This window comes from Theropithecus gelada, chromosome 6 (assembly GCF_003255815.1).
Source record: "Theropithecus gelada isolate Dixy chromosome 6, Tgel_1.0, whole genome shotgun sequence".
Classification (NCBI taxonomy): domain Eukaryota; kingdom Metazoa; phylum Chordata; class Mammalia; order Primates; family Cercopithecidae; genus Theropithecus; species Theropithecus gelada.
The window spans coordinates 153158537-153173499 of NC_037673.1; the positions used below are offsets into that span (position 1 = coordinate 153158537).

General features: G+C 37.3%; 1 protein-coding gene across 3 annotated transcripts in view; it reads left to right on the top strand.

The window, feature by feature from the left end:
* SGCD (sarcoglycan delta) overlaps positions 1-14963 on the top strand; it is a 1194387-nt gene that overhangs the window by 1035297 nt on the left and 144127 nt on the right. For all 3 annotated transcript variants that reach the window (XM_025388744.1, XM_025388746.1, XM_025388743.1), the window contains one exon: positions 4607-4726. In XM_025388744.1, the coding sequence (XP_025244529.1) occupies positions 4607-4726 (120 nt within the window). The remainder of the gene's footprint in view (positions 1-4606; positions 4727-14963) is intronic.

Below are 14963 nucleotides of genomic sequence, written 5' to 3' on the forward strand. Positions count from 1 at the left end.
TGCATAGGGATATCTAGAGATTCACAGCCAGTGGGTGATTTGGACCATCCGCCAATCAAGAAACTCAGGGATTGAAGGAACTGCTGCCCGGCAGAGCCCATAATCCATAAACATGTTGTTTCAGTGTGTGACTGGATCTTCCGCCTTGCTTATATAACATCTGGTCCATAGTCACAATGCTAAATAATTAAATAAACAGCTTCAGTAAGCAATGATTTAAGCAGCTTGTGTGAAAATTGGCTCCAGGAGGGTAATAAATCCAACCTCCAGCTCCCAGATTTTCACATTCAAAAGGAACTTATTTAGCCTGTTGATCATTTCCCATTTATTTGTAGTGAGAGATTTGGTTTACTTGAGAGATTTTGTTTTGATAAAGCTGGAACTGCCCAAATGACTATTACTCAGCAAAAAAGTGAATCAGTCTATTTTTCCCCCCACCTCTTCCTCTCCTTACTCTTCTGACGCCCCTTTTCCTCTCCCTTTCAGTGCTTCTCTCCCTTTTCCTTCCCCTCTCTCCTCTCACCCCTTTATCTCTCTCCTTCCCCTTCTCTCCTCTCGTCTCTCTTCTTCTTCCCCTCTTCCCTTGTTTCTTCCTCCTTCTCCCTCCTCCTTTGTCACTATTCTTGACTCTATCCCTCCAATAATATTTGGTGTTTGTTTTCGGTCTCCCTACGATGAATTCTGGAGAAGATAATAGATATGTTTAAAACATCATTCTAAACACACAATACACACACATGCAGCACATACACCCTTAAAAGTTTTCCTTCAATACACTCCTTTTACATTACATTAATGCACGCAGTGGAAAAGCACCCAGCCATCCCAGCAGACAATACCTTCTAATGCCTGTTGTGCTGGGTGCTGTACTTATTGGAAAACAAATCACTCCTGTCTTCTCAGTAGTGAGGTCTACGAAGGCAATCCTGAGGAATAAAGAATTTTACTTACCTAAAGAATGTCTCAAAAACCCATTAGCAATTCTAATGTTAGATGTCCAGGAAGTCTTTTCACAGGAAACAATGTTTCACATGACAGTTAAGTTCTCAAATTAGAACACAAATGCCTATTTGACCATAAGGCAGGCTGCTGATTTAGTATCTCAATAGTGGGTCTGAATGGGGAACCCTCCTACCTACATGGAGGAAAGCAGTGGAGATGCTTTGGACAGCATCATGAGGGAGTGGGGAAGGGTCCTAGTATTAAGAGAGTTGGGGAGAGAAATTAGGTTTGAAGGCCACCAGGCCTTTGCACCTCCCAGATTCATGGAGACTGTTGATGCATCCTGATGGGACTCCAGTTCTCCTCCCTGTTTAGGAGATTAATTAAGGAGGGACTCCACACATAGACTACACAGAGGGGGATTAACTCAAGATTAGTTTCACATTAGTAATAGTGGTTTTTTCCATCCTGGAGAACAGTGAGTTCAACATGTGACCTCCTGAGCTGTCTCCAGCTCCATTTGCATTTTTCTCTAGAGTCATTTTTAAGGATTCCAGCCATGTCCAGGGAATTTGGCAGCCCCAGGTGAAATCAACAAAGGACAAGCGGTCTGCACCACTGAGTCAGCAGTTGCTCTGTGGGGTTTTGGCTAAAATTACCAATTACTGAGCTTTAGATACCCAAATGGTTGTGGCTCTTGGTAAATTCCACTTTATGTTCTGTGAAGCCCTGGAAAGCAAGATAACTTAATTGTACTTTGTGTTCTCTGATTGCTGAAGCATACTTTCTATACTGCTATAGTCCTTTAGTATATGCTCCTGTATGCCTCACAGCTGTTCGTAAGTTCAAAGTAACACAGGAAGGTGTCCTTAACTCCTCAGGGACCAGGTTGATGATACTGCCCAGGTCCACAGAGAAGAAGTCCAAGCATGTGTGTCCCCAAGTTATACAACCACTTTTTTTATATGAATGGATCAAAAATGGGCAAACTCTGCTCACCCTGTGCCTATCCTGAGGTCATTCATTCATTCATTAGTACTTCATTAACTTCCCATTCTCAATCTACCTCCTCACAAAAGTAAAGTAATAACCCTAAAGCATTGACAAATATAATATAGATTTTATTCAAGGTTTTGATTCCATCAAGAAGAGAGCTGCATTTTAGCCTTTGCAGAAAAACTGAAGTCAAATCCCTCATTGGACATCTCAGCTCTTTCAAGATTTCCTTCTGGCTCTTGTCTCCAGTTTTCTATTTCTGCTTATCCTCACAGAGCTCATTTCCTGGATGTTCCAGATGTGCTGGCCCCAGACCCCTTCTCCTTCCTAGACAAATAAATACCCCTTGCCTTCTGTGGAATAATTCTCAGAGCTCCATTCCAGACCCAGACCTGCTATTGTCTCTAACTTTGCGAGAGCCCTCCACCACGCCGCCATTTGTTCTCCTCATTTGCAGCATCAAAGTGGTCAGATAAGATGACTTCCAGGTTCCAAGATGCTTGGACGTGCTGTCCTATCTCTGCTGTTTCAATCTCCTACTCATTAGGGAGCCTTTCCAATGTCCTTCTTTGTGTTAGAGGGCTGGTGTGGACATACTGGCAAGGGATGAGGTCTGCCTAATAGACATGATTATGTGAGTAAGAAAAGTGCACTAATAAGTACTCATCATGCATTCTTTTCCATGTGTTGTCACCACTGCAGTAGAATGGGGATGTCCACAAGAGTGGTGATGTCCACTCTTTCCTACACTCACAGCACTTTGCCACCCTAGATTTCTTTCTATAAACACAATGTCATTCAATCCTTTCAAACTTTCTATAGAGTCGATAGAGTAGGCAGTGATAGTCCAGTGTTATAGATGCAGAAACTGAGGTTCAGAAAGATCAAATGATTTGCCCCAAATCATGTTGCCACAGAATAAGACTGAGATGAGAAATAATTCGTGTCTTCTGATTCCTAGTCTGACAGTCTTGACAAAGAGAAAAACCACCCCAGATGCCCAGTGGCTGGCTGGCACTATCACCCTGGCCTTAGCATTTTCCTGCTTCAATGTATATAATTTCACAGAACACGCGCACCAATCAAGGCTGTTCAGTGGCCCTGGTGGATCAAGACAAAACACAACACAAACACACAAACACAACTCTGGTCATGTGTGTACATAGCAAAACTATCAACATTTTCCAGATCACAAAAAAGACCAAACATCCCCCTCTCCTGGCTAATATGAGTGACTCTGTTTCTTTATTCGCCACATTTTTAGCATTTCCCTGGTCTATCTTTCTTCTAGATAAGATTTACTCCCATTTCCTGATAGTATTTAATCCAGGGGAAAGCCTTATTTCCCTCAATGTTCCCCAAAATAATCTAATATAAGGTCACATCCTCTGAGAAGTCCTTTCTCATGGCTTCTTTCTGAGATGCCCTATGGTTTTCCTTATGTTGTGTGTTGTCCCTCACTGCAGTGAGTAATAAACCCAATTTGTTCAACAGCAGGTGTGTTCCTAGTGGTCCTTGGCTGAAAGGCACTGGGACTCTCATTGCTATTTATTATTAAGTGACACTCTTTTGAGAAATATCAGAAAGAAAACAATTCCATGTCAGAATCTTCTGAACAATTTTGGAAAAAATACAATATTTCTAGACTCTACCCTCCCTAAAATATTTTTCTGTAGGAACTTCTAGACGAAGAGATGAATTTCTTTTGATCTGAGCTAGGTTCGGTGAGAATGATTATACTCCTGCATTATTCCTGTGCATTTCTGTAGACCAGCTTTTGAGAACCTCATGAAATTCGGGTATTCAGGTAGATCCAGTAGATCTAGCTCAGATAGATTAGAATGCTTTCTTCTTTTAAAAATTCTAATTCATCAACCTGTTTTACTTTTTGCATAGTACCTAAAACTTTCTGCAGTTTTATGGTTTAATAATAAAATTTTAAATGTATATTGGTGTGTGTCCATCAGAATATAGATGCTATGGAATCAGGGGCTTGACTTCCTTGTGCAGTATTATAGCTCCACATTCAAGAACAGCATCCGTTGGCATCTGATAGACCATCTAAATTTAGTTTTCACTGAACAAAATCCTAGTATGAAAGATTGGACAACTTCTAAGACAATTAATTACAATAACCATTTCTGCTAGGAAATAATCTATATACTAAGGAAATAGATTTCTCTTGGTGTCAAATGCAACCAGTAGGTTAAGGGTACAAAGTTAAACACATTTGAGCTGAATTTTAAAAAGTTCTTTCTGATAATTAGGGAGGGCCAAAGATATGTGATTGCCTCAAGAAGTGTTGAGCCTCTGGTGCCTTGATATATACAAGCAAAAATCCACAGCTATTTGACAGTAATTTGGTGGTTAGCTGAAGGAAATCACAGTCAAGGATTAGTTTGGAGGAAGGGCTTGGTGGTCTTCAAAACTATAGCCCAAGAATAAATTATTAAAAGTAATTGACAAGACCTGGCTAAAGTCATTAGACTGATTTTCATGGTCAGCTTTTGAAAACCAGTCCACTGAACACCGAACTCCCATGCAATCTTGTTAGATGTGTATGTTCTATGAAAAGCTTTTTGTAGTCAAAGTGATGAGACTAATGGGGTTTTTTTGTTTGCTTGTTTCTCTCTCTCTCTCTCTCCCTGTCTCCTCTCTCTCCTCTCAGGTCCAAAGGCTGTAGAAGCTTATGGCAAAAAGTTTGAGGTAAAAACTGTTTCTGGAAAATTGCTCTTCTCTGCAGACGATAATGAAGTGGTAGTAGGAGCTGAAAGATTACGAGTTTTAGGTAAGGAAATCATTTAACTTGTTTGATGTTACTATGTACATGTTAGAGGAGAAGCAAAATGGTGTTACGAACAGGATGTGTCCTCCCAAAATTCGTATGTCAAAATCCTAACTTCCAAGTTAATGGTATTAGGAGGTGGAGCCTTGAGAGGTAATTAAGTCATAAGGGTGAAGCCCTCATGAATGGGCTTAGTGTCCTTCCAACTGGATGAAAAGACCAGAGATCCCTCTCTGACATGAGAGGGTACAAGAAGTTAGCAGTCTGCAACCCGGAATAGGAGCCTCACCAGAACCTGACCAGGCTGGTATCTGATCTCAGACTTCCAGCCTCCAGAGCAATGAGAAATCAATTTCTGTTGTTTATAAGCCACCCAGGCTATGGTACTTTGTTACAGCAACCTGAACTGACTAAGACAAATGGTGTCTAGAAGAGTGATTTAGGCCAGTTTCCTGGATTCTTTTAAAGCAAGGCAGTTGAACCTCTCTAAGTCTTGTCCCCTAGTGGAAATTTCTCAAGCTGTCAAGTCTTTTTGGCACATCTTTCAACACTGAGCTTTGTGTGAGAACGAGTGCTTATCCAAAGAAGTCTCATTTAGCACATCCTGTACTCACAGACTGGCAGTCGTGCTTGATGCATTCCAGACTTGCATAAATGATACAGCGATTCCTAAACCTGGTTGCAACTGAAGAATCATCTAGGAAACTTTGGAAGGGTTTAGGTTCATAGTTCCAACTCTGATTTACTGAATTAGAAGCTCTGGTGAAAACACTGGGAATTCGTTACCAAAAATATTTGCAGAAATTTCTATGATCTCACTGTTGGAATTATTGAATTTGAGCACATAACAAATGAATCTTTGATGGCTGTACACTGAAATGATCTAGCATGGTGATTTAAGGGTCCTGGAACTCAAGCTGACCTGGCTTTTAATTCCTGCTGTCACCCACTAGTTTTGTGACTTTGGGCAAGTTGCTGGCATTCACTGAGCCAGTTTCCTTTTCTGCTCATTAAGGCTAAGAACATCTCCCATCTTAAGTTGTCCCTAAGATTAAATGAGACTCTGTTACATCCACTTATCACAGCCCCTAGCACAAAATAGTACTCAGTCAACCATAGGTGCTGTTGCTGCTGTTACTGCTTGTACTACTATTACTATTAATGCTAATGCTACTTTTCCTTCTTTAGCTCCCTGAGATTCACTGTAGCACAGTGATTAAAATCTCAGGCTCTAGAATTAACCCATTTTTAACCCAATTTCTATCCTTTACTAGCTGTGTAACCTTAAGCAAAGTATCTAACCTCTCTGTGCCTGCTTGATTACCTGTTTATAAAATTGGTATAATAGAAATATCTATCTTCTGAGACTGTTAAAATGATTGAATGAAATCATCTATGTAAAGTACTGAGTTGGCCAAAATCCTAAGTGTCCAATAAGTGCTAGGTGTTATTATCTTAAATTATTAGTATTATTTATTATAAGGTGCTTTTACTTGAAATTATATTTGTCTCTGCATTATTATTTGCACTCTGCATCTTCTTTGTCTTCCATTACTCCTGTATTTTTTATCGGTATTTACCTCCTCTCACAATCAGCTTGTCTGGTCTATTTCTCTCTTCCTCTCTCAGTACACATACACGTCTAATTTCCTTTCTGGATGACTCTTAGAGCTTCATCTCCAGCCTGGTATCTTTCTTGAATTCTGGATCTTCTTCACCTGAATATTTTGCCAGCCTCTCAAATTCAGTGGATCTTGAATGCCTATCATGGTCAAATGCACACATATGTACATGTATGAACATATATTTTATCACCTCACCCCTGACTCTCACACTTGTATTTGCCCCTGACTTCCCTAACACTCTTACTGGCCCCATTATACTCTCCTGTCCCAATCTCATCCTGGCCATCATGAGCTCAGCATAGTCAAAAGATGGAAGTGACCATCCTTATGGGGCTTTAATGGAGCCAAAAATGCAGGGTGCAAAGACGATAAAGCCAGGTACAATCTAATCCTATCAGTGGTCAACCTGTGGCATGATCTGAAACAACTCCCTTTGTCTTTCAGGGCCTTGCTTTTTTATATCTGTAAAATTAGAGTTACCTAGAGAAGACATTTTTAAACAATGTTTTCCAGTGACCAAAACTTTTAAAAATAAAATTTCATACATAGTCCCAATAAATAAATAGATAAAGGACCAAGATTTCTCTGGGTTGTAGGCAAGTGTGTTAGTCTGTTCTCACCCTGCTAATAAAGACATACCCTAGACTGGGTAATTTATAAAGAAAAAGAGGTTTAATGGACTCACAGTTCCAAGTGGCTAGAGAGGCCTCACAATCATGGCAGAAAGCAAAGGAAGAACAAAGGCACATTTTACATGGCGGCAGGCAAGAGAGCATGTGCAGGGGAACTACCCTTTATGAAACTATCAGATCTCGTGAGACTTACTCATGATCACGAGAACAGCATAGGAAAAACCCGCCCCTATGATTCAATTACCTCCAACTGGGTTCCTTCCATGACACATGGGGACTTATGGTTGCTACAATTCACGATCAGATTTGAGTGGAGACACAGCCAAACCATGTCAGTGAGGATTTGAAAGGGAAAAGTTGAGACATTGGAGTCTTAGTATAGTTTGATTCTTTTCCACCTCTGTATCCTCTGGGGACCACTTATAACTTATTTTTTAAAGCTCTTTATGTGGATAATCTTTTTATAAAAAGTCTATTGATTACTTGCTATGATTTAGGTACTGTGCCTGATATGCATTATTATATTTACACCTCAGAAACACCTTGTGGAGTAGACACCGTTTTATCACCCCTGTTTTACAGATGACACAGTTGAGCTGAGCCATAGGGAAAGGTGAACCAAAGCATGGCTGACAGCTAGAATTCCCAACCAGGCATCTTGGACATAGAGGACGTTACCTTAAAGCCCTATACTTACTGCCTCCTCTATTTGGTCTCATTTTCAGAAGGGGAACATTGCCCAAGATCAAGTGCCAGTAAGTGGTAGTGCCCATGTTCAAACCCCTGCCTATAGACTCCAGCCTCAGTGCACTTCATTACATGTAAATATGTTAAGACCTTTTTTCACAATTTATGCTTTTCTCTTTTTGTAGAAATGGCATTTTCTGTTTTAATTCTTGGCTGGTGTGGAGGGAAACCCAGAGACTTTGAGCTATCCTCATGTTTAAGAGCGCTTTGGGCCAGGTGCACTTGCTCACATCTGTAATCCCAGCACTTTGGGAGCCCCAGGTGGTTGGATCATGAGGTCAGGATTTCAAGACCAGCCTGGTCAACATGGTGAAACTCTGTCTCTACTAAAAATACAAAACTTAGCCAGGTGTGGTGGCACACAGCTGTAGTCCCAGCTCCTGGGGAGGCTGAGGCAGAAGAATTGCTTGAACCCAGGAGGTGGAGGTTGCAGGGAGCCAAGAGTGTGCCACTGCACTCCAGCCCAGGCAACATAGTGAAACTCCGTCTCAAAAAAAAAAAAAAAAAAAAAGAATACTTTGCTGTACCAACTGTAAAAAAAATGCCTGGGGAAAAAAATGGTGTCATCTCACACCCAGATCATTCTATCCGAGTGAATTTGGCACTTCCTGTTAATTCCTTGGTGCATCATGAGTCATTTCACCACTTTAACATCTGACTTTGCAAAGACACAGGATAATTTTAAACATCCAAACACTTTGGCTTAATCTTAACATACAAAACTCTGTGATGGTATCACTTCAGAACTTAACCTCTACCCTGCCCTACCCCACAGTTACTTAGACTGAAGCCTGAGAAATGATGATAGTTTTTGGTCACTTCAAAGCAGGTGGGTATTTTCGTTGTTGTTTGCAGCTATGTTTGTGGTATTTAATTTAGAGAATAATGCAGCATAAAATCTGTCTCTCTTCATCATTAGGAACATTTGCTTTTTTATGTGAAATGTAGAAAGGAAGCATCAAAATAAATATCACTGCTGCTATCATTGCTAAAAAGACTTGGAAATGACCACCCCACAAATCTTGCATCAACCTACTCAGTGAAATGAGCCCAGTGTGTTGCAGAAATGAGCTTCCTGTCAGCTGGGATTTAGCCATATGGTGTGGAATGACAAGTCTAGGCAGTTTCATTTTCAGCATAATGAGAAGTTTGTCTTTTTGAGTTGTCAGACCATATAAACTCTTGGGAGGTTTGAATCTGGTTGCACATTTCATGGTAGCATCTAACATAGGTGGGTTTTTCCTTATCAGGACCACTTAGGAGCTGAGTGACCGTATTCAAGTATGTTTTCTCTCTAAGCTTTAGTTTCCATTTGCATAGACAAAGAGAAAAAAAATAACAAAATAACAAAGGGAAGGAAGAATGAATATAAGAAACATAAGTAAATGCTATGTGAAAAGTCAATTATTTAAGTTGATAGCAAGTAGAGGAGAAATAAGCAGTAGAGACCTAAAAAACATAATGTCTCTTGTATGTAGTAACTTTACTTGTGGATTCAGAACAATTTTAAAATTTTTTCTCTGGAAAACCACACCCACCTATTCAGTTTTTCGGACAATGACAACCTTGAGCACTTTCAAGGGATCTTGAATAGCATGGCAAAAAAGACTAGAAGTTCAATTATTTGGAAACTTTTATTCTGTAAAACATATAGGAGGAGTAAATGTAGGTAGACTGTAGTCACTGATCTCTCATACATGCATGACTTTCCTGGGGGAAACAGAGCAACCAAGAGCCATGCATTTGAGTAACTAAAAACACATGTTTTGTAGCTAACTATATATCCTGGTTTCTGTTGTCAGATAGTGCTTTGGGTACGTTGCTTCACCATTCTAGGGATCCTCTTATAACTCTGTGACATAGGGTAATAATGTCTGGTGCTCTGTGCTGTTGGGAGTACTGAACTGCACAGTGTGTGTAGAGTTAGTAGTACAGTGTGTGCAACACAGTAAGCATTCAGTACACACTAACTGTTGTTGGTAACCGATTTTTTTTTTTCCGATCAACACATCACAGGCAAACATACAATTTGATTTTTTGATACATGTATCCATCATATAATGATGAAACTAAGGTAGTTAGCATATTCAACACCTTGTGCATTTAACATTTCTTTTTGATGACAACATTCAAAAACCTGTTTTGTAGTTATTTTGTAGCTATTTTGTAATATATAATTTACTATTAACTATAGTCACCCTACTGCACAGTAGAACACCATAACTTATTTCTCCTATCTAAATGCAACTTTTACCCATTAACCAAACTCCCCATCCTTCTCTCCTCCATCCCCTCCCAATTTATGGTAACCACCTTTCTATTCTCAACTTCTATGTAATATAAAATCAACTTCCACCTTTCTTTTCTCAACTTCTATTTAATATAAAATCAACTTTTTAAAAATTTCACATATGAATGAGATCCTGTGGTATTTTTCTTTGTATGTCTGGTTTATTTTACTTAGCAAAATGTCCTCCAGGTTTGCCCATTTTGTCTCAAATGACAGAATATTATTCTTTTTATGGCTGAATAGTATTCCGTTGTGTACACATAACATATTTTCTTTATTCTTTTTTTTATGTATTTATTGTTGGCCATGTGGGTTGATTCCAAGTCTTGACTATTGTGACTAGTACTGCAGTAAACGTGAAACTGCAGACATCTCTTTGATGTATTGATTTCATTTACTTTGGGTATATATCCTGTAGTGGGATTGCTGGATCATACGGTAGTTCTATTTTAATTATTTGTAGAGCCTTCTTACTGTTTTCTGTAGTAGTTATACTTATTTATATTCCCACTAACAATGTTAAGGATTCCCTTTTCTTCACATCCTCATCAATACTTGCTATCTTTTGTCTTTTTGATAATACTCCTAACTGGAGAGAGATGGTACCTCATTTGCATTTCATTTATATTTAAATGGTTAATGATGCTGAGCATATTTTCATATACCTGTTAAATACTGGTATATCTTTTGAGAAATATCTATTAAGGTCTTTTGCCTATTTAAAATTGGATTATTTTGGTTTTTTTGCTGTTACCCATGTATTCTAGATATTAACTCCTGTCAGATGTATAATTTGTCAACATTTTCTTCCATGCAGTCAGTTGTCTCTTCATTCTCTTGTTTCCTTGGCTGTGAAAAAGCTTTTTAGTTTTATGTAATCCCATATTTTTACCTTTGTTGCTTGTGCTTTTGAGATCTCACCTAAAAAATCCTTCCTTAGCCCAATGTCATGAAGTATTTTCTCTACGCCTTCTTCTAGTATTGTAGTTTTGGGTTTACATTTACATCTTTAAATCCATTTTGACATGATTTTTATATATAGTGAGAGGTAGAAGTCTAGTCTCATTCTTCTGCATGTGGATATCCAATTTTCTGGCACCATTTATTGAAGAGACTATTTTTTCCTCAATATGTGTTTTTATCAACTTTGTGAAAAGGCAATTGGCGTAGGTGTGTGAATTTATTCCTGGGATCTCTATTCTCTTCCATTGGTGTATGGGTCTACTTTTATGCCAAATACCATGTTATTTTGGTTATTATAGCTTGGTAGTATGTTTAGAATTGTAATGACTGCAGTTCAATTCTTTTTGCTCACAATTGTTTTGGCTATTGAGAGTCTTCTGTGGTTCCAGATGAATTTTAAATTTTTTTTTTCCTATTTCTGTGAGTAATGTCGTTGGTATTTTTGATAGGGATTGCATTAAATCTGTAGAATACTTTGGTTAGTAGTGGAAATTTTAACAACTTAAGAATTAATCTGGCCGGGCGTGATGGCTCAAGCCTGTATTCCCAGCACTTTGGGAGGCCGAGACGGGCGGATCACGAGGTCAGGAGATCGAGACCATCCTGGCTAACATGGTGAAACCCCGTCTCTACTAAAAAATACAAAAAAAAACTAGCCGGGCGAGGTGGCAGGCACCTGTAGTCCCAGCTACTCAGGAGGCTGAGGCAGGAGAATGGCGTAAACCCAGGAGGCAGAGCTTGCAGTGAGCTGAGATCCGGCCACTGCACTCCAGCCTGGGTGACAGAGCAAGACTCCGTCTCAAAAAAAAAAAAAAAAAAAGAAAAGAATCTAATCTGTGAACATGGAGTCTCTCTTCATTTATTTGTGTCCTCTTCAATTTATTTCATCAATGTTGTATAGTTTTCAGTATAGAGATCTTTCACCTCCTTGCTTAAGTTTATTCATAGGTATCTTACTTTTTGTAGCTATTTTAAATGGGATTGCTTTCTTGATTTTTTTCAAATAGTTCACTGTTAGCGTATGGAAATGCTACTGATTTGTATATGTCCATTTGATGTCCTGCAACTTTACTGATTAGAATTGACTTAGATTTCTTAATTCTAATAATTTTTTTTGGTGGAATCTTTAGGGTTTTCTGTATGTGATATATAAAATCTTATCACCTTCAAACAGGGACAATTTGATTTCCTCCTTTCCATTTTGTTTGCTTTTTTCTTTCTCTTGGTTAATTTCTCTGGCTACAACTTCCTGTACTTCATTGAATACAAGTGGTGAGAGTGGGCTTTCTTGTCCTATTCCTGGTATTAGAGGGAACTTCCCATTCATTATGATGTTATCTGGTGATTTCTTGTATATGGCCTTTATTGTGTTGAGGTACATACCTTTTATACTTAATTTGATGAATTTCTTGCCATTGGATGTTGAATTTTGTCAAATGCTTCTTCTGAATGTATTAAAATCATCCTATGTTTTTGTCTTTCTTTCTGTTAATATAATATATCACACTTATGGATTTGCTGATGGTGAATCATCCTTGCATTCCTGGGATGAATCCCACTTGATCATAGTGAATAATCTTTTTAATTTACTGTTAAATTAAGTTGGTTAATATTTTGTTAAGAAATTTTGTATCTATGTTGGTCAGAGATATTAGCCTATAATTTTCTTTTTTTGTTGTATTCTTTTCTGGTTTTGATATCAAGGTGATGCTGGCCTTGTAACATGAGTTTGGAAGTGTTTCCTCTTCTCCAATGTTATGGAATAGTTTGAAAAGAATTGGTATTTCTTCTTTAAGTGTTTGGCAAGAAGTCAGCAGTGAAGCCATCATGTCCTGGGCTTTTCTTTGATGGAAGACTTTTTATTACTGATTCAATTTCTTTACTCATTATTGGTCTGTTCCCATTGTCTATTTCTTCATAATCCAGTCTTGTTAGATTGTATGGGGTCCAAGAATTTATTATTTCATCTAGATTGTCAAATTTGTTGGTAGATAGATAGTCATATAGATATATAATAATCCTTTTTATTTCGGTGGTATGAGTTGTAATGTTTACTTTTTCACCTCTGATTTTATTTGAGTCTTCTCTTTTTGTATTAGTCTAGCTAAACATTTGTCAATTTTGTTTATATTTTCAAAAAAATAACAACTTTGTTTCATTGATCTTTTAACTCTAATCTCTAATTTTTAATTCTAGTGCATCTTTATTATTTACTTTCTTCTACCAACTTTGGGTTTTGTTCTTACATTTCTAGTTCCTTGAAGTGTATCTTTAGATTGCTTAATATAAATCATTTTACTTTTTTGATATAGGCATTAATTGCTATGAAATTCCTTCTTATGACCGCTTTTGCTATGTCTCATAGGCTTTGGCATGTTGTGTTTTTATTCTTATTTCTCTCAAAAAAATTTAAATTTCCTTTTTAATTTCATTGTTACCTTATTGAGGAGAATGTTGTTTACATGTATTCATAAAGTTCTGAAGTTTTTCTTCTAGTTGATTTCTAGTTTTATACCATTGTCAGAAAAAAAAATGCTTGATATAATCTTTATCTTCTTTGTTAAGACTTGTTTTGTGGCCTAACATGTGATCTATTTTGGAGAATGTTTAATGTGTAGTTGAAAAGAATGTATATTCTACAGCTTTTAGATGGAATGTTCTGCCAATGCCTATTAGGTCTGTTTGGTCTATGGTGCAGTTTAAGTCCAATATTTCTTTGTTAATTTTCTGTATAAGTGATCTTTCCATTGTTGAAAGTGAGGTGCTGAAGTCTTCTATTATTACTGTTTTGGAGCCAATCTCTCCCTTTAGATCTAGTAATATTTGCTTTATATATTTGGGTGCTTTCATATTGGGTTTCTATATTTACAATTGTTACATTTTCTTGTTGAATTGATTCTTTTATCACTATACAATGACCTTCTACTTTCTTTTTATAGTTTTTGACTTAAAGTCTACTTTATTTGATATAAGTATGGCTACTTCTGCTTGCTTTTCATTTCCATTAGAATGGATTGTCTTTTTTCATTTCTCCACTTTCAGTCTATGTGTTTAATAATGAGGTGACTCTCTTGTAGGCAGCATATAATTGGGTCTTGTTCTTTAATCCATTCAGTCACTGTATATATTTTAATTAAAGAATTTTATCCATTACATTCAAAGTTATTTTTGATAGATGAGAACTTACTCCCTCTCTTTTTTCCCTCTGTAGTGTAGTGGTTCTCTGTGGTGCTAAGCTTTGTTTTCTTTCTCTTTCTTGTTTGTGTATCTGCTGTAATTTATTTGTGATTACTATGGGGCTAACATGAAGTCTTATAGTTACAATAGATTGTTTTAAGCTAGTAACAATTTAATTCCAGTCACATGAAAAATACTCTAGACTTTTTTCCTCCCTGCCAAAAAGTTACATTTTTGATATTTTGTTGCCTTAAAATATACATTAATATTAGTATATATAAAATATATACATTATATATACATTAAATACATATACATTATATATACACATATCATATATACACATTTTATATGTATAATATATAAAAATTATATGTACACTATACATAGATACACACTATACACATATATACATAATGTGTATAATATATACTTCATATACATATGTGTGTGTGTTTCTTAACTACTAATTGTAGTTGTTATTGTTTTTGACTGTTTGACTTTTAACCTTCATGTTAAGGGATTGAAAGATTTACATAGTACCACTGTAGCAATAGGGTATTTTGAGTCTGATTATGAATTTACTTCTACAGTGAGCTTTATACATTCCCGTGTTTCATGATAGTTTGGATAGTTTGGATAGTTAAGGATATTTTGTAAGTCCAGGCAAGTTATGACAAATTCCCTCAGCTTTTGCTTATGTGCAAAAGTCTTTTCTTCTCCTTTATTTGTGAAGGACAGCATGCTGGCTATTGTTCTTTTTGGCTGGCAGTTATTATCACTTAACACTTTGAATATATTATTTC